The sequence below is a fragment of the Diadema antillarum genome, unplaced genomic scaffold (genome assembly GCF_040938485.1).
Source record: "Diadema antillarum isolate AM-2024a unplaced genomic scaffold, OU_Dant_1.0 scf00000036, whole genome shotgun sequence".
NCBI classification, from domain to species: Eukaryota; Metazoa; Echinodermata; class Echinoidea; order Diadematoida; family Diadematidae; genus Diadema; species Diadema antillarum.
Window position 1 is genome coordinate 3,186,310 of NW_027270925.1, and position 21,668 is coordinate 3,207,977.

Genomic DNA, 21,668 nt, shown 5'->3' on the forward strand with positions numbered 1-21,668 from the left:
GTGCTTATCACCATTATATATATATATAATATTTGTTTATTTGTTTGTTTTTTCAGTTCAAATCTATTTCGTTACACTATTAGGAACGTGTATGTACAGTCTCACAAGCCATTTAAAGGCTTTCTCATGTGCATTCCATTTTTCATCATTACAGTTATGTACAAATGTGTACTTTGTGCTGATTTGTATAGTGCATGTATCAATACCTTGTGGTAATGTTGTTTTGATTTGTATGTTATATATGTATGTGTTTTTATCCTTGTTGAGTGATGGAAATAAATGAAATGAAATGAAAAAAAAAATATATATATATGATGGATATTTGAATACAGAAACATTGAAAAGGACAAGCTGCAACTGAGCAAAAAGTTAGATCCAGATTTAAATAGAACCGGATCCTATACAAAGAAGTCTTTTGGATCCATCTTACAGCGGGGGAGTTTGAGATTGCTATAGAGAAGCAGCAAGATTTGCATCGTATATTTGATAAACTCAATTGTCTTGAAATAGTCACAAGCAAATTTACAGGATCAGTTTGTATTGATTGTGTATTTTGTGGAATTATGAATTTCTTTTGTACTTTATGCATGTTTGGCACTTATTCGCATATAGCCTGAAGAAGAAATTCTTGAAGAATATCATATCAGCCAGGATAAATGCAAATAGGACAATTTTGGAGCCGAACTGAATGTCAGCATTATAGGTTCAGAACACAAAGCCAGATAATCATCTCTCGTCCCGATGACATTCAGTGATGAAAGTCACATTAAGAAGCTTGAAACCTCAGATTATTGAAGCTTGCAGTGGCAAAAAAAAAAAATCTGTGTAAAATTATTTTGCTCCCCCCCCCCCCCCTCCCCCCGGCCTTTTAAAGGGCTCGTATAGTTTTCGTTGAGACCTAATTTCAGGTTTCTAACATTTTCTGGTGAGATAATGAGAAACCTCTTATGAAGTATGAAAGAGAATATAATTCTATGAGCAATTCAGCATTTATTTGATGAAAATTGGTGATTTTAATAAAGTGTGGGACCTACACTTTATTACGATCACTTTGTTTTACTTTGTTTTTGGATGTTCCAGTCATTCCAAACCCGATTTTCATCAAATAAACTTTGAATTCCTCTTAAAATGGTATGCTCTGTACTACATCATAAGTGTTTTCTTGGTATCTTGCAAAATGTTAAAAGCCCAATTCTCATCTCCACCAATACTGTACTGTCCCTTTGCTAAAGGTTAAAGGATGTTTTTAGTAGTAGTACATGTACATACAACTGTTTATCACATAAAAAAAGAATTTACACGAGGAGATCTTTTAATAGTACACACATTGCAACAGAGAGAGCTCAAACCTTTTTTTAAAAAAAGGTATAGAATGTACATGTACATACATAAGAATATACAAAGAACAACCTTGCAGTCCAAGTAAGGACCACAGGGGCATATATTTTTCTTTAAAAAGCTTCATTAGTACAGTTTGTTCAATTTTATTTTATATCTGCATTTTCCATGAAAATCGTACATGAATTATGGAACATGTACCTGTACTTAAACAAAAGTGAACATAAATCCACAGTATGATAATCATCATATTCTTTGAAATAATTGAACAAATGCAGTGAAATCAAAGAAATCAATAATACACTAATTTCCAATATGAAAGAAAAAAGGGGAAAAAATGCAAATTAGTCAAGAATCTGCAAAATGATCCTGAAACACTATATTTGAAAGGGTACCATACCTCATCAAACATGTCCGAAGAAATGCATAACGTGTTGTCAGTGAGCAAAAATGGAAACTAAGTAGTTGCGCTGTATACTTTCTGTATTCTGCATCTGAAGAAGTTCACTCTTTTACTCATCCTTTAAGCAGGTCAACTTTTTAGAGAGCTCCTGCATCACTTGAGTCTTCTTGCAATCTTCCTGCCACGCCTAGATTATTGCACAGCTTCACAGTATGATGTAAGCTTGCAGATTGATTTTATATGCATTGAAATCTTGAGCAGATTATACAGGGATGGCCAAGCAGTTGCTTTATAAATAGAGGGCATTAACTGTAGTTTACTTGTAATTGTACATATAATTGAAGGTTTTAAGGAAACAGCTATGAGAATTGATTCAGGAGAATCCAGTTTAAAAGTTGATACAGGTTAGGTGAGAAAAGTTACTTTAGAAGTGGTTAAGATACCACTGAACTATAGAAGAGGTTAAGATACCACTGAACTACAGTTTGGATACAAGACTAGATCGAAGCCTCAATCTCTGATTGTCAATACTGCTATTAAAGACTGCCAATACCTTTGGAGGTGATTTAAGAGAGTATCTCAATGAGCTGTGAATGCTCGCGAATTTGGCAAATCTTACGTTTCGTCAGGGATTGTAAACAGTTGCAATCAAATCTTTTTTTCTTTTTCTTTTTTGGTCACAAACTGTACATCTTGTCGTCAACTTGTTGCAAAGAAAGTTTGAATGAGTTTAGAATTTCTTTGCAACAAGAAAAACTGTGTGACAGTCAAAACTGTTTGCAAATTTGATTGCAACTGTTTTTGAGTTGTATTGCAAATGTTTACGAATTTGATTGCAACTGTTTTTTAGTTTTATTGCAAATGTTTGCGAATTTGATTGCAACTGTTCACGAATTTGATTGCAACTGTTTACGAACCCCCATGAAACCCAAAATTCACATCACAAACATTTGCCACTCAGTGAGAAGCTTCCTTTAAATCTCAGAACTGCTACAAAACTATCCATTATGTCACAGCATAATATAGATAAGAACAATTTTATGCCAACCATATATCACCTTCAGGCTTTTGAAAATAAAAGTCCAAAAATGATGAATTAGCTTCATACATTTTTAGCATTCATTTGATGTTGTAAGAAGGAAAGCACGTTATGCGGTGATTGATGACCAGGGGAGGTATTCTGAAATCATTCCTAGGAAGAAATTTCTTCCTAAGTCAGGATTTTTTCCTAAGTGGTATTCTGAAAATCTTCCTAAGTAGACTCAGGAAGAAACTTAGGAAGGGGGCGGGAATATGCAAATTTCTGACTTAGGAAGAAGTTGGTATTCTAGAATGCACTTAGGAAAGAATTTTAGGAAAATATTTAGGAAAGCTTCACCCCTGTCCTAAGTACGTTGTTAAGAATAGCAAACTGCAAGCATCGTGATAGGCGCACTTGTCAGTCATTGCGCGAAATGAGCGTGAGAAAGGAGACATGCCGCGCACTCGTGTATTTTACCCTACATCATAGTAATATGCGATTGTCATTGGTTGGTTCCTTAAATATGATACGGCATTTTGTATTGGCTTAAGAAAGGATGTGGGCGGGGATAAGGATGGCCTAATTTGCATTAAGAAGTGCCTAGGAAGAAATTTCAGAATACCAATTCTGTCTTTCCTAGGCACTTCCTAAGTTTCTGATTTAGGAAGAAACTTAGGAAGAAACTTAGGAAGATTTTCAGAATACCACCCCAAGCCCTTAAATGATGCATCACGCGTTACCCCAGGGTTGTGTAGGTAGCGCCACCTCACGTCCACTCGAGGACAGCCGTAGAGAAATGCATGCACTGTGTGTGCGTGTACTAGTCACTCCGTGATCCCATGCCACTGCATGTTAAACGATGCATGCATGGCACGCTGTGCTAGCAATAGCGTGTGCTTCAGGGCACTGCAGTGTAGTGGCTAGCGCCGCTAGCTGCAGCACCAAAATAATTTCCACCTTTTGGCAACCCAGGGTACAACCTTTAAAAAAAAAAATAATTCAACAAAATGGCTGATTTTCATTTGGTACCCCGGGATACCATTTATGTCATCAAATTGCAAAGAGGTGCCAAGGGAGAAACCCTTTTGAATAATACATGTACATCACTTTTCCTGTATCCCACTTTACTGTGAAGAAGATTACATGCTCATTACTTATTCCGACCCCCCCCCCCCAAAAAAAAAAAAAAAGAATGTGTGGTTAGACAGCACAAAATCAATATCTGCTTTGCGTCTTGAAGACTGAATATGGGTGGATGCAGAAAACAGCAGACACAAAGAGCAAACTGTAAGTCACTCTGATTCTATGCCAATATTTCTGATAATGAAATATATGTTCAAGAATTTGAAATATTTCACACTAATCATCTTTATTGAAAACAAACAAATGCAATTCGTACTTGTAAGATACAAGATAAGTGCGCATTACACATACTTAGCTTCCAACATGAATCTTTTAGAATCTTAAAAAAAAAAGGTCTACTAGTACTTACACAGAGATGTATTGTCCTTGATTTCTATGGAAGATCAAGATCTTGTGAAATGCAGATTATGGGAGCAGAGCCACATGTTTTTCTCTTAAAGGCATTATTTACCGTTTGCAGATAAAACAAAGACCCAGTGTGAAAAAGTTAAACAATATAATCAATGTTAAATATTGTTAGATATACAAAATGTAGTTATAATAAGTTATATTTAAAATTGTTTCTAGACTAAACTGTCTACAGTTATGGTTTAGTGAAATAAAATAGTGATATCTCCTTTATACATTTTAGGCTTTATTGCAAAATTTTTGTATGGTAGGACCATTCGTGATACAACTGATCAACACATATGCATCAAATGTAATAACTCGAACATTATTTAAATCACTGCTCCCAATGGTAAACAGTGCCTAAAGTTACAGTAAAGCGTAGGAATTGATAAAACCTGTACACCTGAGGCACAGAGCACATCCACATATGCTCGGCCCTGTTCATGCCTACCGTATGTATTACATGCATGAAGTGGATGGATATTGTCTTTCACATGTGGATAGGCAAACTATCATTTTGAAAACAAGAAACACATACAATAGTTTTGTTAATTAGATTAACCGGCTGTCCAGGATGGTACAATTTTGAACACTTTCACATGATGCAGCTCTGATTTACACTTTTGCACAAATTTCTGGATGGGATTGACTTTTGTTTTGTATGCTTTATCACTAAGTGAGATTTCATTTTATTCAATATATAAATAAACAAGCACAATATAGCCAACATTATGTTCACATTCAAAATGAATCTTCAGATAGCTCAGCAAGACGGTGGCATCAAAGCCACAAATGGACGTGTGGAATCCTGTTGTTCATCAATAAAGAACTGACAACGCTTTAAATAATTACAGCCAGTTCGAACTCCAACTCTTAAACCTCTTTGGATAAATAATACCCCCTGTTCAGACGCCAGTTTATACCAAAACTCGATAAAGAAAAGACATATAAAAGAATCATCGTATAGCCGACAGACCGTTCAGACGCTAATTTCAACCGTTCAGACGCTAATTTAGACCATTCCGGCAAAATGTCGTATCGATGTGCAGTTTCTCAAGCTGCGCATGCTATTGTTATGCATGGTCATGAGTGACAGGTACAAGGTCACTTTTCTTGCTTGCTCCCATTAAACCCCGCCAAGTTATACCGTTCTATGGTTGTCATACGTTCAGACGTACAATGGACACGATGGAATGCTGATTCATTATCGAGTTCTAGTTCGAATCGATGCTCTGACCGTCATTTCGCTGTACGTCGTTTCATTATATGTGACCATGCACCTCAAAACGAACATAAAGTCGCACACACTCATTTTGCATGAGGACTGAAAATAAATGAAATGGGTCAACCTAGCCGATCTTGACTTTTTCATATTTTCTGAAAGAGCGGGTCTTCTTTTACATTATGCTAAAATTTGGTATCATAAAACGGGCAGGAAAGTGTGTTTTTTAGCAGTTTATATCGAACATTTTTGGTAGAATAGTGTGATTAGGTGTGTCTTTAGAATCCCCTTTTCATTTCAGAAAACCATGTCCGATTTCTTCACTTTCAACTCTAATAACTTTTGAAAAGATACTGCTACTGCTTTGAAAGTTGGCATTAATTATGGACAGAATGTGTTAATGAGGCATGCTTAATTTCAGTTTAATCTGATAATCTCTTCATTGTTGTTACTCTGGTGGTTTACTTCCTGTTTTTTGTCCCATTCATCGCACAGCCAGCACTGTTTGGTAAAGCTTAAGCGCTTGAATAGACACTGTACTTCAGAGCCTCTTTTCTCAGTTCACACTTTTCCTGAGTTCGTGCGTTCTTTCCAATATTTAGATAGGTTAGGAGAGTCCATTTGATTTGAGTTATACATCATTTTAAAGCTTAAAGTCTGCTCTTTCAGAATATGGTCTTAACTAAAAATTCATGTCTGGCGACTTTTTGTTTGTTTTGAGGTGCAGGGTCACATATGTCATTTCGTTAATCACTGTTCAGACGTATAGATTCATCGTATAGCTATACCGTTTTGGCATAGCTATACCATTCTGATGTAATTTTTTTTTTTATGCCTCCACCACGAAGTGGTGCCGGAGGCATTATGTTTTTGGGTTGTCCGTCCGTCCTTCCGTCCGTCCGTAATGAATTTTGTGGATAGGGTAACTATCAAAACCTTTTGAGGTATCCTAATGAAACTTGGCATGTATGTGTATTAGGGGGTGAAGTTGTGCCTATCAACTTTTGGGTGCACATGCTCAAGTTCAAAGGTCAAAAGGTCAAGGTCAAATACGATAAATTTCACTATTTCCACCATATCTATGCAATGCCTGAAGATATTTTCTTGAAACTTAGTGTATGCATGTATTACCCAATTAAGATTCTCTGGTGAAAGTTTGGGTCATGAGGTCAAAGGTCAAAAGGTCAAGTAGAGATATCAAATCTTTACCTTTTTTCTCTGTACCTTTGAAATTGTTAAAGGTATCTTCATGGAACATATACAGTACTGACTGGCAGTGATTATCTAGAGAATTTAGGGTTCATGGGGTCAAAGGTCAAAGGTCAAGGGCAACACTTCAAAATTTTACTATTTCCCTCATGTTTATGCAATGCCAGCAGGATTTTTTTTTTTTACACTTGGTGTATGCATGTATAACCGAATAGAGATTCTCTGGAAAGGGTTTTTTTTTTCGTTTGTTTTTGCCTCAAAGGTCAAAAGGTCAAAGCTCAAGTGAAAGTGCTGAACTAATTTTTTCCTCCATATCTTGGAAGTGGCTCAAGTTATCTTGAAATGGACTACACATTTATGCATGTTCTGCCTGACAGTGATTATCTTATGAATTTTAGGGTCAAAGGCCAGATGAAAATTGTAACAATTTACTATTCAATACAGAAATTGCACTTTTTCTCCATACCTTGAAAATTACTCAATGCATAAATGTATGAATGGATCAAAGTCAAGTTAAAATCCTTAAATCCCAAATACATGCTCTCCTATTCATCCAATTAAACCTAGGTCAAGGAAGGTGAACATTCAACACATTTGTGACAAACTTGTCATTTTAATATCTTGCCAATTTTGTGAAAATGTAATCACACGTTGTCCACATGTACTATCTAGACCTATTAGGAGAATCATGCATTATGGCGGAGGCATACCAGTTGCCATAGCGACATTTCTAGTTTCATCTGAACACCCTGATACTGTGCCAAACTTTGTAAGGACAAAGAAATAGTAGATATTGGAAGAACTCACTGGTGATCATGCAGACCATGACCAGGTGGTGAAAGAACCTCCCCCACTGAGCTCAAGAGGTAGAAAAAGCTCTCAAGGAAATGAGCAATTTGAATAAAGTCTCTTGGGATGGGGGGCATTCCAGGTAAACTTTGGGAGAGCATCAGGAAAATGGGAAAGCATAAGGAAAAGAGGGGATACCTATTCTTTGGAAAGTAATGGTAAGTAGATTGCTGTGGGAAACGGGAAAACGGCCAACAGACTGGGTGTAGAACAATATCTGTTCTACTTCCAAAGAAATGAGATTGCTTTGCTAGCTGCCGCCTTGCCGCCGGAATCTGCATTGCAAATGCTGCATCATATCTTGTTTTCGTGTACATGAAGTGCTGATGAAATCTGATCACACACACGTATAGAAGCATAGCCAAAAAGGCCCAGCCTGATTGGGGTTCAACTCATATAAGATATACACCATATACACAAAATTACATATTTGTCATCTATCCTTCATACCTTGTATGCTACTGAAGACAATTTTCTTGCAAAATAATTGTTGTTCGTATTCTAACTTGAAAAAGCACTCAGGGCCCAGTTTTATGAAGAGTTATAATTGACTATATACACAGTAGTTGATTTCTATCATAAGTCTATGGCAGCTTGTGTGGTAAGGGAATTTGCAATCAATCATATCTTTCGATAAAACAAGACCCTAATCAGTCAAATCTGTATTAGTTCTTAAACAAGAAAAAAAAAAGTCTCATAACAATCTGAAATAATGACAGTCTGGGAGATTCATGAATTATTTAGAGACTAAATAGAATAATCCATTTTAAGAAACCTGTCTCCAGCATATGTTGACAGACAAGCTTGAAAGCATTGGAGGTTATTTTCCAGCAATATCTGTATGAGAGTATGCAATATCATGAATAACGTGTGTCAAGCCATATTTTGCTCTTGAAAGAGATTGATGTAATCTCTTTGTAATAGCTGAAAACGTTTCTCAAAAGAAGGATTTATGAAGTAGCTAAATATGCTCGCGATGCAGAATTGCTTGGACTAACCTCTTCTGATGTGCGTAGTGCTTGTTGATCAGCTTGAGTCTCTGATAATGAATTATGCTGTGTAAAAGGTGAAAAACAAGAATTAAGTGTGATTTCACTTGAGTGGGAGACACTGTGGCATAGTGGATAAGACTTTGATATCAGAGGTCCCGAGTTGAATCCTGTCAAATGCCTATGTCCTCAGACAAGATGTTTTTACCCACTATATATATGTCCCTCTTGACCCAGGTGTATAAATGGGTACAGTCTGGCAATGCTGGGGTAGTAATAATGGCAGGGCCCTTTAATAGAGTAGTGGCAACACTGAAGAGGCTGGCCTGGATGAAGCAAACCATATTATTATTCTGATGTTTAAGTTTATAGTCAACTTGAAATAGAGTAAAATCAAATAAACAGAATGGCAAAGGTCTCATAGAAATTAGACCTTAAACAAGATGAAATTTGTGACACGTCATACATGTTTTCAAGAAACTTGTGATGTTCGTAGCATCTTCATTACATTACAGTTGAGGTGAGATGATGATGTGAAGGCCCCATTAATCTCCTGTTGATCTACACACAAATCTTGAAATATCTCTCTGGGGTGAAATCGAGAAGAAAAAAAAATGAATGCTTCTCTTCAAAATGTTGTTGTTTTGCAGTAAACCAGCAGTGATGACCAGCATGGACATAGTGTTGAATAGTTCTTAAAAACTACTTAGAAGTATGCAGGGCACCAGACCTGCAGGGGTCCCAGAGTATCGTAGGGTCTTCGTCAGACACCTTTGTGTTATTAGATAAAGAATAGAAGTTGTTTTTGACAAAAGCAAGTATGCTAAACACAACCCGTTTATGCACCTTTGGGGCCATCCAGATGTAATGGGAGTCGGGCATGATCCGATGGGAAATCAAGTTGACACACTGTCTGTGAAGTCCCAAAGTTTAAAAAAGTGTATCTGCGTATGGATTTTGATATTGAGGCTTACATCACAAGCGACTGTAGGATAGCTCGCTAATGTGGTGTACGTATGATCTCCAATGAATCTTAAAATATGAAGGTAATGACAAGGTTGAAAGAATTGTTCATGCTTGCTTGCACCCTCAACAGGTTGGATCATTTTAGTGAGATATTTTGCAGATCCGTGAATCCCAGATATGGCACCTGCACTGAGTTCACAGCACTTTTGCAAGGCTGATCTCTGCTACCCTCATACAAAGACCACCCCCCATCCCCTCTCGAAAAAAACTGTATTGCCTACTAGTAGCCACCAAAAATGTGATCTAACCTTATGTGGCTCAGCGATGAAATACTTAGAGGTCAAGTTTGGAATTACATCACTATAACCTTAAATGCAAATCTTCCAAGCATACCCTCTGCAACTTTCATAACTCTGAAGATAGAGCAAATGCAAGACAATAGTCATGCTCAAACTTGCCGTGAACGCGTGTTAAACAAAGTAATCGCATACTGTCTAGAGATAAAAAGTGCTAATAACAGTGACAGTTATGGTCTGACAGAGTACTTCACCCCCTTAAAAGAAACAAAAACAAAACAAAACCAAACAAAAAACCCAGCGTGTTAGGGAAGTGGTTGATTATTTTTTTTCTTCGGAGTTTCACGTGATGACATGAAAATTGTGACCTCCCTTTCGAAAAAACCCAAAGCAAAACAGAACTGTATGAACAAGCAGGGCTTTTTGGAATGTTTGGCAGTCAGATCATCCTCAGGGATGTGTGATGAATTAAAGTTGTTCCAAAATGTTGACATGTGTGACAAATCCCTCATGCAGACCAAAGAAGCAGGACCTCAAGTGATGCCCCTAAGGCCCAAAGTACTGACAATGCAAGCATTATGTTAGGAAATGTGCAGATAATAGGCCTTTGAAAGTTGTGTGTACCGCTGAAACAATTTTGTAAACAACAAAGTACCCAAATGAAAGAAAATTTTGGACACTGTCTAATGAAACCTTGACAATGAAAAGTGGTGACCACTACGTAAAAAAAGAATGCTCTTACAGCACCAAACCACAGAGAAATGTTGTGTCTGGGACTTGATTGGTTAATGCATCTTGTTCCGATCAAGTATAGACCACGCATATGTTGCTGTGTGCAGATATAAATTGAGCAGAAAGATATTAAGTAATTCCTGGCAATTTTCTGAAGTGAAACCTTGAAAAAAGATAAGCAGTAGCCACAACTTTAAACAACAACAACAACAAATAAACAAACAACCCCCTCCCCCAAGAAAAGAGAGAGAGAGAGAGAGAAATACTGTGTAGCACCAAATCAGAGAAATGAGTCAGAGACATGGCTGGTTAATGCATCTTGTCCCATATAGAGAGCAGACGAATGGTGCTGTGTGCAGATATCAGTGTAGCAGAAAGATAAAGTAGTTCTTGACAGTTTGTTTCAGGGGTTGCTCTCTGGCAAAAGTAATGCTGTCCTTCCTGCTCTTTATTTGTTTGTTTGTCTTCATCTGAAACTTCATTACTTGAAACATTATATAAATTCTTATGATGTTTTCAGGATAGGGTTTTTTTTTTTGTTTGTTGTTGTTTTTTGTCAAGCCCACCGGAGGTGAGGGGAGACTAAGGGATCGCCTGCGGCGTCCGTCCGCGTCTGTCCGTAACGCTACGAAAACTTCAATAACTCTTTACTCTGGGCTTCAATTGCAATCAAACTTCGAGGGAAGAGGGGTCATACAAAGTTTCACATTTTATAATATATGAAGGTCACCTCAAGGTCAAGGCTCACAGGCAGGGGTCAATGAACTTTAGGGCCCAATGTTAAGTTTTTATGGCACGTTTCTATTATGGGTCATAACTTTTGATCCATAACTCCATTTGTGATTTAACTTGGATGGTAAATGTCCCTCGGGGAGTGGATGGTCACCACAAGGTCAGTGGTCACAAGCATGGGTCAACAAACTTTTAGAGCCCAATGTTAAGTCTTTATGGTGTGTTTCTATTATGGGTCACCACAAGTTCAAAGGTCACAGACAGGGGTCAACAAACTTGTAGGGCCCAATGTTTAGTTTTTATGGAGCATTTCAATTATGGCTCTTAACTTTTTATCCCTTTGTCCATTTAGGACCAAACTTGGATGGTAAATGTCCCTTGGGGAGTTGAAGGTCACCACTAGGTCAAAGGTCATAGGCAGGTCAATGAATTTCCGGGAATTAGATTAACATTAATTTCTTCTACGCGAATGGGCGAGACACAATTTGGCACTTGCCTTGTTTGAAGATATTAATACCGTCAGACCTGTCTGAAGTGGCTACCCAAGGCACGAAGGGAGATAAATATTGGGGCCATGGTCATTATAGATGGGTGGCCACTAAACACAGTGTGTTTTATGCATTGAACAAGGCCGTTATTTATTGGGTAATTGCTCATTAGTGTGCACACAGCAAGCAAGTTTTTGTCACTAATATTTTGTGCCCCCTTCCCTTCCATCTGAGCATAATTTCTTGTTCTCCTGTTATTTTCTTGATAGGACATTCACCATCTGGCCATTGATAAGGGAGAAATGGCCCTAGCAACAGTTGCCAAGCAAAAAGCAGAAGAAATTGAACTGGAACTACCCTCCACATCTGGGACAGGTATGTCAAACTGCTGTGCTGTTTTAAAATATTCTCGCTCAAGGTTTTGCAATCAGTAAGCATTTAATTTGTTTATGATAATTCTCATGCCTGCACTTATCAGAATGTTGTTTGTATGATGAAATAGGATGGAAAACTTCCATGTATCTTTTTATTATTATTTTTTTTTTGGTAAGGGAGGGGGAACAACTTGTACATGCATGTTACAATAGCTATGGATACACTTTTTTTTTTTTGGGGGGGGGGGGGGGGGGACAATAACACCCTTGAGATCAAAGATCAATGGACTTTGGCTACAAATGCCATTTTTAGTTGATACCTTCAACTTCAGTAATTTGTTTTAAGGATGCACTCTGTAATGCTAATTGGATTCATGTTCTTATGAAATGATAAAAGTATAGGGTCAAACCAAAAGGTCACTGCACCATGGCCAATATTGTAATTGTTCCAGCTGTGCTTTTAGTTCAGAATGTCTAATGCTAATATAATTTGATATTAAGAAGGGAAATGAAGTTGCATCTGCTTTGCAGGTATAACTTGGGTGAAAAACTAAATCCCAAGTTCAAAGGTTATTGAACTTTGCTGAAAATGTCGTTTTGAGCTGAACATGAGCTAGAGATGTCCATTGGTAATATGAGTTGGTAAGGAATCAAATATTGACATAATTACTCACATAAATGCTGACTCTCATTCTCTGTTAAACTGCAAAGTGAAGTGATTTTATTGAGTTTGATTGTCTCTTGTTGGTTGGTAACTGCTGTTCATTTCAATTCAATTCAAATCAACTATTTCCAATATCGCATTATGCCCCAGAGTGCCTGGAAGAATTAGTATTGGATAGAATTTGTGTGGTTGGACTAAGATCTTTTCTTTTCTGTCACTTTCTTGTATTGTTGGAAATGAGATTTTTGTCTGGGTTATTTGATACCATGATTTCTCTTAAAGGGGAAGTCCAGATGGTTGTCATAATTTCACATTGTGTAGTACATACACTCCATGTATAGATTTGTGGAATTTATTGTGGTCCCTAGCAGAGAAGCCTTGAGACATTGTAAAACCCAAAACAGATTACACTCTGAATAAGGATGATGACATAGGAGTCTCATGTATTTCCCAAATGTAGGAATGTAATTCCATTACAATACTGCTTGCTCAACGAATTCACCTGTGTAGAATGTATGCATCCTTTCTTCTTTTTTTTTTTCTGCTTCCTCGAGCCCCCACTCATGCATTCTCATGGTGAAACTACCATGTCATTGGCCTTGTTCATTGTGATTTGTTAGAACATTCTTATCCCTCATTCCAATCACTATAAATTTTGAACCTCTATCCCGTATAACCAATTTTTAGTTATTTAAATGTGTGAAAATCAGGTGGAGGTCTCCTTCAAAGTGCAGTCCATTTTCTCAGAATAATGATATCAGCGCAACCACATGCATATTTGAGGAAACCAAGATATCGTCATTTCCACAAGTTTCTCGTTGGCCTGTATTTAAATCTTCATTCAATTTCTACTTGTCATGTGAAAAAAAAAAAAAATACATTGTATTCTTCACATCAAGCGACTTCAGTCTTATGGTTACTTTCTTAGCCCAATAATCTAGCCTTTTGCTTCATGCAAATCATTGACCAATAACACATGTACAAACCTATGGGAGAATTATGATATGATGAGATCATCTCTTTTAATTTGCATAACTGTACTATGAAACTTGAAATTTTCATGGAGTGGAAATTTTTGCGCATTTAGCGCAACATGGAACTTGAGCGAAATTAAAGCACACACGTCTTTTGTTTTCTTATATGTTATACTATTTTATTTTTGGATTCTGCAAAATTAAAAATGAGCGAAAATTTTCTTTCCTGGTTGGGCACAAAAATCACTTCCACGAAAATTTCTTATGTGAGTCTGATGGAGCCACCACCAATCAGTTCCTCTTTGCTCTCTCAAACTCAAAGGGACTGTATAGTATTGGTTGAGGTGAGGATTCAGCCTTTAATTCTTTGAAAGTTACTTAAAGACCACTTGATGAAATGTTAAAGAGCATACAATTCTAAGAGGAATATAAAGTTCATTTGATTAATATCTGTTTTGAAATTGCTTAGGTATCTGAAAACAAAGCAAAACAAAGCAATTCTAATAAAAAGCTATAAATAAACTGTGAATTCCTGTTAGAATTATATGCTCTTTCATATTTCGTAATAGGTTTCTCATCATCTCAAATATTATCATCAAAAAACGTTGGAAACCTGTTGCCCCATCTCAAACGAAACTGTACCATCCCTTTTAACAAAGTAATAAATCTCATGCATATTGTTTATGCAGTTTCAAAGCCTATAGAATGACCATAGGCTACATGTATCTGATGATGTACATGTTTGCAAATTGTAGATGTCAAGATTGGTAGTCATGTGACTTCACAAAAAAGTGTCAGACTTGATTTATTGACTATCTTCTGTTCATTGTGTTTTGCCTTGTTATGCGTGTAGATAATTACGACTCTGAAGATTCGCTCAGTGACGATGTTGTCACGGATGGATCATACTCCAGTCTGGAGGAAAAACGAGAGGGAGGGGGCCGGGGTGCTGCCTCGGTGCTACAAACAGATTACCAGCCTGCTCCTCTTTTGAGCTCAGAGAGTCCCAGAGGCAGATTACCGGCAAGAAATAAGTATGTCAGTTAAACTTTACAGGCTCTCTTGTGGAATAATTCCCCCAGTTGTTTATATTTTAAAAAAGATGAATAAGTAACAGAAAAGGACCCTCTCTCTGAATCGTGTCATACTGAATACTACTGGACATGACGTCAAATATGCCCCTGCTTGTTCAGTCGCTAGTTAGAGGCACATTTTTTACACAAGATCCTTGCTTTTAGGCTACTTTACAAGATTATGAAGGGAAATCCAGCTTTGCAATATTTGGTTGGGTTGTTTTCTTAGATGATTTATGACTTATTTTCTTTTAAATCTGAAATTTGCCTTAAAACAGGTCAATAAAGATGCAGTGGCAATGCTTCTGTGTTTCAGAAGCAAATATACGAAGTGAGAGAAAAAAAAAAAGAATTGGTGACAACTTGTTTACTATTTTGGTCTAAACACAGGGTTTTATGATTAAGAGTAGAGGTCATTTAATTTTCGTTTTTTTTTTTTTTTTTTTGGCAGGGGGGGGGGGGGGGGAGATGGATATGCAGTTTAGAATGCCCTTTACATTGAGTCATACATGCATATCTTGCCATCTAATCCCCAAAGAAAGACATTTGGATGCTGGTTTGCTACACCAGCAAATTCAAGTGCTACTGCCAGCAATATGTCTCAAATCTAAACGCCTCTCCTTCTGTTACCTTCATCTTGCTAATTGCAACATTTGCTTATCTGCACTCTTGTTTACGCTCACACACACACACACACACACACACACACACACACTGGCAATATGACTTCACTGCACAGGAGTGCAGAGGACGGACGTGCTGCTACCAGGGTTCGAAAATCGCGGTTGGATGTCGAGGCCTGGCACAGAGCTGAAGAACGTATCGATGAAGCGTATCGTCACGGGTAAGTGCGTCCTCCTAAACGGTCTCGCAGTAAGCATCACCAGAGCAGAAGTAGAGAGTAGAATGTAATTTATCATGCCACTGGAAGCATTATATTTTTTGGTTGTCTATCTGTGTGGCCAGCAAAAAAAATCCCATGGATTTTCTTGGTACCTCACTCAGGTATGATACACAAGGTCAAGATGCACTAATCAAATTTTTGCCATAGTCTTACAAGGTCAGAGATCAAAGGTTACTGAACTTTGGCTAAATGTAACATTCTACAGCAGCTGCTGTAATTTCATCTAGTCGTCTAGAAATGTCCAGTGGTAATATGATATGCCAGGAAAGGTAGAATGAATAAACTATCATTTTTGTGCAAGATAGTGGTTTCAGTCACACATCAAGAGCAGAGGTCACTAAATTTGCACACACACACACACACACACACACACACATACACAAAGTCATTTCACCTTATTATTAGAGCTAGGAATGTCCAGTATTGATGTGCTTAATATGATGAATACGTGTAGTAATGGATGAACAATTACATGAATATGGTGATGGTGTTAAGTCAAAGGTCAATGTACTTTGATTAATTTTTTTTATAATGTTCAAGTAGCCAGGAATGTCCTCTTGCAATGTTTTGTAAGAAGGATAAATATAAATCTGCAATGCATTGCCTGCAATGACAAGACTATAAGGTCAAAGATCAAAGTCAAAAGTTACCGTTTGCAAAAATGTTGTTTTCTGGCCACAAAGTTTGACTACTTTTAGTCCAATATTTGTATTGTCTGGTGTAATGGATACACGGAAATAGGAAGATATTTCCTTTTACAGAGAGGATGAACGGTCAATCCTCTGGTGAAGGTCAAGATCAGTGAGTCTCATCAGGGTGTAAATTTAGGGCCATGTTCTGCTGGCAGACTTAGTGATTGCGTAAGAAGTGGGGGTTTTACTTTTCACAACAGTGCAAGTACCGGTTCAATAGTCTTATATTTTGTTTGCAACATTGTATACCTGAGAGATTTTTTCATTTGCTGTGCATGGTGTATCTTAAAACATTGTCTCTTCTTTTTTTTTTGGGGGGGGGTGGGGTGGGTTGCAAGGGTCAAATAGGAATTGTTAGTGGTCTGTATCATCCCTATCATGATCATTTTTTAGTGTTTTTTTTATGCCTCCGTCACTAAGTTTCTGAATGTGAGGCAATGAGGAGATCGTGTCATGCAATTTACTTGTGCAACTGTGACCTATATCATTGTCTTCAAAAGCAGGTCAACTCAAAAGTATTCTATATTTTGAATTTTGTGCCCAATTTTTGAGGAGACTTCTGCTATCACGCCTGTTAGATCCTCCATTATATGTGACTGCCAGGTCAAACCCACAAAAAGTAAGCTGAAATGAATTTTCCCTTTTCTGCATAGTTTAAATGAGTAAGCTCTTAGCTTTGAAATGATATATAACGTGTTAAGATTGGACCATCCATGAGAAAGAGTCAGGAGGTACAATTTCACAGAAAAGGGAGAAATGAGGATCTAACGACTGGGGTCACTCAGGCGTGCTCTGTAGAACTTATCAATGAAAACATGTGACCGGCGACAACGGTTTCAGGCAAAAGTCGGGAATTTTGACAATTCACATTTTCATTGAATCTCATTGCCCATTTCCTAAGCTTTGCATTTATATAAAACGCTTTTATTCTCCGGCACTGTAAGTGGGTGTATAAAGCGAAATGTAATACTCTCTATTTGTTAGCCTGGCAAAATTGTGATAAAACGGGCTTTGAAGATTCGCCTCATGCTCAAAGAAAATGTCTGAGCAGCAATGCGAGAATTGATGCTAGAGCTGACAGAGTCACGCTTCCTGTTATTTTGTTTTGTTTTTCAAGCCATGCATGTGTTGCATTGTGCGGTGGTGTTTATAATATTTAAAAAAATGACTACTTAGCTTGGTGCAATTTTGACGTTTAGTAATTAAATATTGGTCATTGCTCCTTTCCTCTCCTCTGCTATCCTTTGAGTCAACCTGCTGTCATATTTACTACAAGCACACAGTTTTGAGAATATTGTAAGTTGTCTTTTTACATGATTATGTAATTCTGCTGCAATTGACAAGTGAGTTACCAATCGAATGTTGCACGATATGTGTGGCAATTTGCGACCCTTATGCGTTCAAACCATGCTCCCCATGTATCTGTTTTTACGTTAGAAGTTAGCGCTGCTGTTCACTTTTTGTTTCACTTCTGTTGTCAAACACAAGGTTAGAAAAGCTTGGCACAAAGCCAAACGAACAGCGTATACTACAGAGCAAGCGTATCTATTGTAGCAACAAAAATGGAGCATGCATGCGTGGACAGAACATTCCCAAAACGCTGCGAGATGTGTCTCCGAAAGCCGCATTATGTCAATGTTGTGAAGCACTAGCCAATCACATGTGAGACGCCGCGCCGTAGCAACACTGGGCATATTGGCGCAGCGTTCGAAAGAAGATTGAAACTGAGTAGTGCGATCCAACATACGGTTTTTAAAATCCCATTTTTGCTAAGAAAAACTTCGTCTTATGCCATGAAATTTAGCGTAGATGTAAACAACATATCGAAGATTCTATTTCTGACCAAAAAAAAAAAAAATTGACAAAGATAATGGTCAAAATCTTTGTACCCCGCCTAGGAGGGAATTTGCTCTTGCGACTTTTGCCTGAAACCATTGTCGCGGGTCACATATTCTATTTCCCAGTGAAAGCAGTGCCTGTCAAAAAAAGATAACATATATATATATATATGTGGTAAAAAAAACAACAAACAAATTTTAAAAAACTGCTTATGTCTCAATATCAGGATTGTTTGAAGCCATCAAATTTTGACAGTAGGTAGAGAAAAGATTACTCTCCCACAGAAGACAAACTTTAAAGATTTGAGACTGTCATGAGAGTGACATATTTGGTTCATTACAGAGAATCCTAATCTGTGACTTTTTGTGGGTTTTGAGCTGGGCAGTCACATTTAAAAAAAGTATCCTTGGATATGGATCAGGTGCTCAATTTAAATTTGCTCTTTCTGCCCTTATGATGTCTTCAATGAACAAGTTTTTAACTGAATATTTTATGATGGGTTGAAATGCAATTGTAAATCTTCAGTTGAAAACATACCCCCCATGCAGAATATCACATGGATGTAACTAGGGACTTGAGATAACTGCATACAAGGCTGTCATCTAACCATGAACCACACTTTTCCTTTGCTTATTTTTTTTCTTTCTCTCTCTCTCTCTTGCTACAAGAGGCCCATTCACCATCAGATGAGTGGGCAAAATCAATTTTCTCGAGAAGCAAAACTCTTAAAATTGACGTCACTTTATTCACTTTATTTTCTTTTTCATTTTATCTTTTCTTTTGCTGTACAACAAACCCCCCCCCCAAAAAAAAACAACAACAACCTGCACACAGCATGAATTACGTAAGCAAGATCTTTTCCCTTGTCAAGCAAAACTGCCAAAAAAATAACATTCCTGTTACATGCCACCCCCTTTTTTTTCCCTTCATGTGCTAGTGATGCCAACGAAGACAATGGTTTGGTAAGTGGTGCTACGGGAATCGCTGCCATACCAGGAGATATCTACACTAAGGTGCTGACGGACAATCCATTCGGTTGGGATCCCACAGGTGAGTCTATTACAAATGCTCTAATGCCACCTCAATAAAGGAAATGGGCATTGACACAGTTCCACGAGGTAAGTAGCCAATTTACTGGCTGTATGTGAAACTCAGTAGAAGGAGATCTGATGAGAGAAAGTATCTTCCCCTCATTCCCCTCCCCTGCCATACTTTGCCATTCTTTCTACACAGTATTTTACAGTATTTTATACAACAGATAATGGAAGAAAGATGTGTAGGTTTTTATGACTGGTTTACTCGATCGGGGCTTTGAAAGTGTTGTTTCTGGTTGCTGATACTAAGCATATCTATTTGCTTCATCTGTTCCACTTAATCCTTTTCAAATATCCAGCATTTTTTGTTTAAATGGTCAAATTGGATAAATCAGGGTTAGATTTTGAAAATGTATAGTGCCATAAAACATACATGAAATTACTGATTTTGCAATTATTATTGAATTTGTAATTTGTTACATCCCTAACTTTGCTACACTTTAGATTGTAAGTCCAAGTATGCAAAAATGCTGTTCAATTTCAGTGTTTTTTTCTTTTGATATCATGTTTGTTTCTCTCTTTATTTTTGGAGGGGGGGGGGGGTGAAGGCGAGGGGCCAGGTGCCGATCCTCCCATAATTCAGACAGCAGCAACCGACACATTTGACCACCATATTTGACAGCTATGCAAATACAGGAAAACTGTTGTTTTATAGGTAACGTTTGCTTACACACACAATTTAAGCACCCTTCATTATCAAGTAGATCACCAAAGTTTGGTGTAAAGAAGAGTTGTCATTGTACGGGATTCACTTATTTTGTGTAACAGTCAGACACCTTAAGAACTGTCACCGATAATTTTAGGCATTATCAGCCCTCGTCATGATTTTCATGCCTTTTCTTTGGCAGGTGAAATCTGTATCACTTGCTGATACTGTAGTTTTGATATTGTAACTCTTAAAGGTTTCTCTCAACAACAAAAGAATCCAATTAGGTAGCTTTCAGGGACTCTCATATGACCTGACAAATATGTTCGGAAGTGGAGTAGTCAGGAGTTAATGGGTCTGACAAGGACTTTCTGTGACACTCGGGGAGCTCACATTGTAACACTTCAAGGAGTTAACTATTAAACATTCAAATAAGAGTGGGTGAAGTGTGTGATTGACTATTATGTACTCGTACTGATGCTTGTGCCAAATGTCATATTGGCCAATACGTTAGGGAAATACGTCACTGCAACTCATATGATTCAAACCTTCTGGAAACTTAATAGTTTTGTTGTTCTTCTGTGCAAATGAAAATATGATGTTGAGATCAGTTGAGAGTGGTTGTTTATACAGAGTGGCAATTACAAGATTTCATTCTTTTTTTTTTTTTTAGTTTGAAATCCTGTGTTATTCAGAGGTTACCTTTGCCTTGGACTTTGTTTAAAGGGATAGTACAGTTTTGGTGGAGATGAGAATTGGGTTTTTAACTTTTTGCGAGATACAAAGAAAACACTTATGATATAGTTCAGAATATACCATTTTAAGAGGAATTCAAAGTTTCTTTGATGAAAATCGCGTTTGGAATGACTGAAACATCAAAAAACAAAGTAAAACAAAGCAATCGTGATAAAGTGTGGGTCCCACACTTTATTAGAATCGCTCTTTTTTTATATCTCAGCCATTTCAAAACCAATTTTCATCAAATAAACGTTGAATTCCTCATAGAATTACATGCTCTTTCACATTTTATAAGAGGTTTCTCATTATCTCACCAAAAGATGTTAGAAACCGGAAATTAGGTCTCAACCATAACTGTACAATCCCTTTAACCTTTGTTTCTCCTTGTGCCCACCTCTACCTTTGGTGCATGTTTACGTAAATGCCAGTGCCTTGTAGTGGCACCTGTCGATGCTCTACTCTCTAATTGGGGCAAAGTTTTACTCTGGTGCTATCTGTACACCATTCTTTGCCTTCCTCAGAGGGTGCGACGTCGACTGCTGGTCCGTCAGAACATCAGGGCGGTGACATGGAGAATGAGGAGGCGGACGATGACAAGGAAGAGGAGGAGACAACGACTCTAAAAGTTGTCCATTTCGGGATGGTTTGAAGGCAGAATGCCTCAGTGCATTCGACCTATTTTGTTCATGATGCCATACTTTTTGACACGACTCAACTGTACCACAAAACTGTGCCAAGTAAAAGTACACATTAGCTCCCATGTCACATCAAATGTATGGCTCTCTATGGCTACATACTAAGTTGGTCTGAACGTAGCTATTGTGGTCAAATAAATGGTGAAAATTTTAAAATACTGGGGCAAAGATAACCCTCGATTACAGATCTTTAAAAG

The 21,668-nt window shown here is 37.5% G+C and overlaps 1 protein-coding gene across 1 annotated transcript in view; it reads left to right on the forward strand.

Moving 5' to 3' along the window:
• LOC139745277 (WD repeat-containing and planar cell polarity effector protein fritz homolog) overlaps positions 1–21,425 on the forward strand; it is a 77,600-nt gene extending 56,175 nt beyond the window's left edge. The window contains exons 21-25 of the mRNA XM_071655681.1: positions 12,048–12,153; positions 14,644–14,824; positions 15,603–15,707; positions 19,236–19,348; positions 21,298–21,425. Coding sequence (XP_071511782.1) covers positions 12,048–12,153; positions 14,644–14,824; positions 15,603–15,707; positions 19,236–19,348; positions 21,298–21,425 — 633 coding nt within the window. The remainder of the gene's footprint in view (positions 1–12,047; positions 12,154–14,643; positions 14,825–15,602; positions 15,708–19,235; positions 19,349–21,297) is intronic.
• The last annotated feature ends 243 nt before the right edge of the window (positions 21,426–21,668 follow it).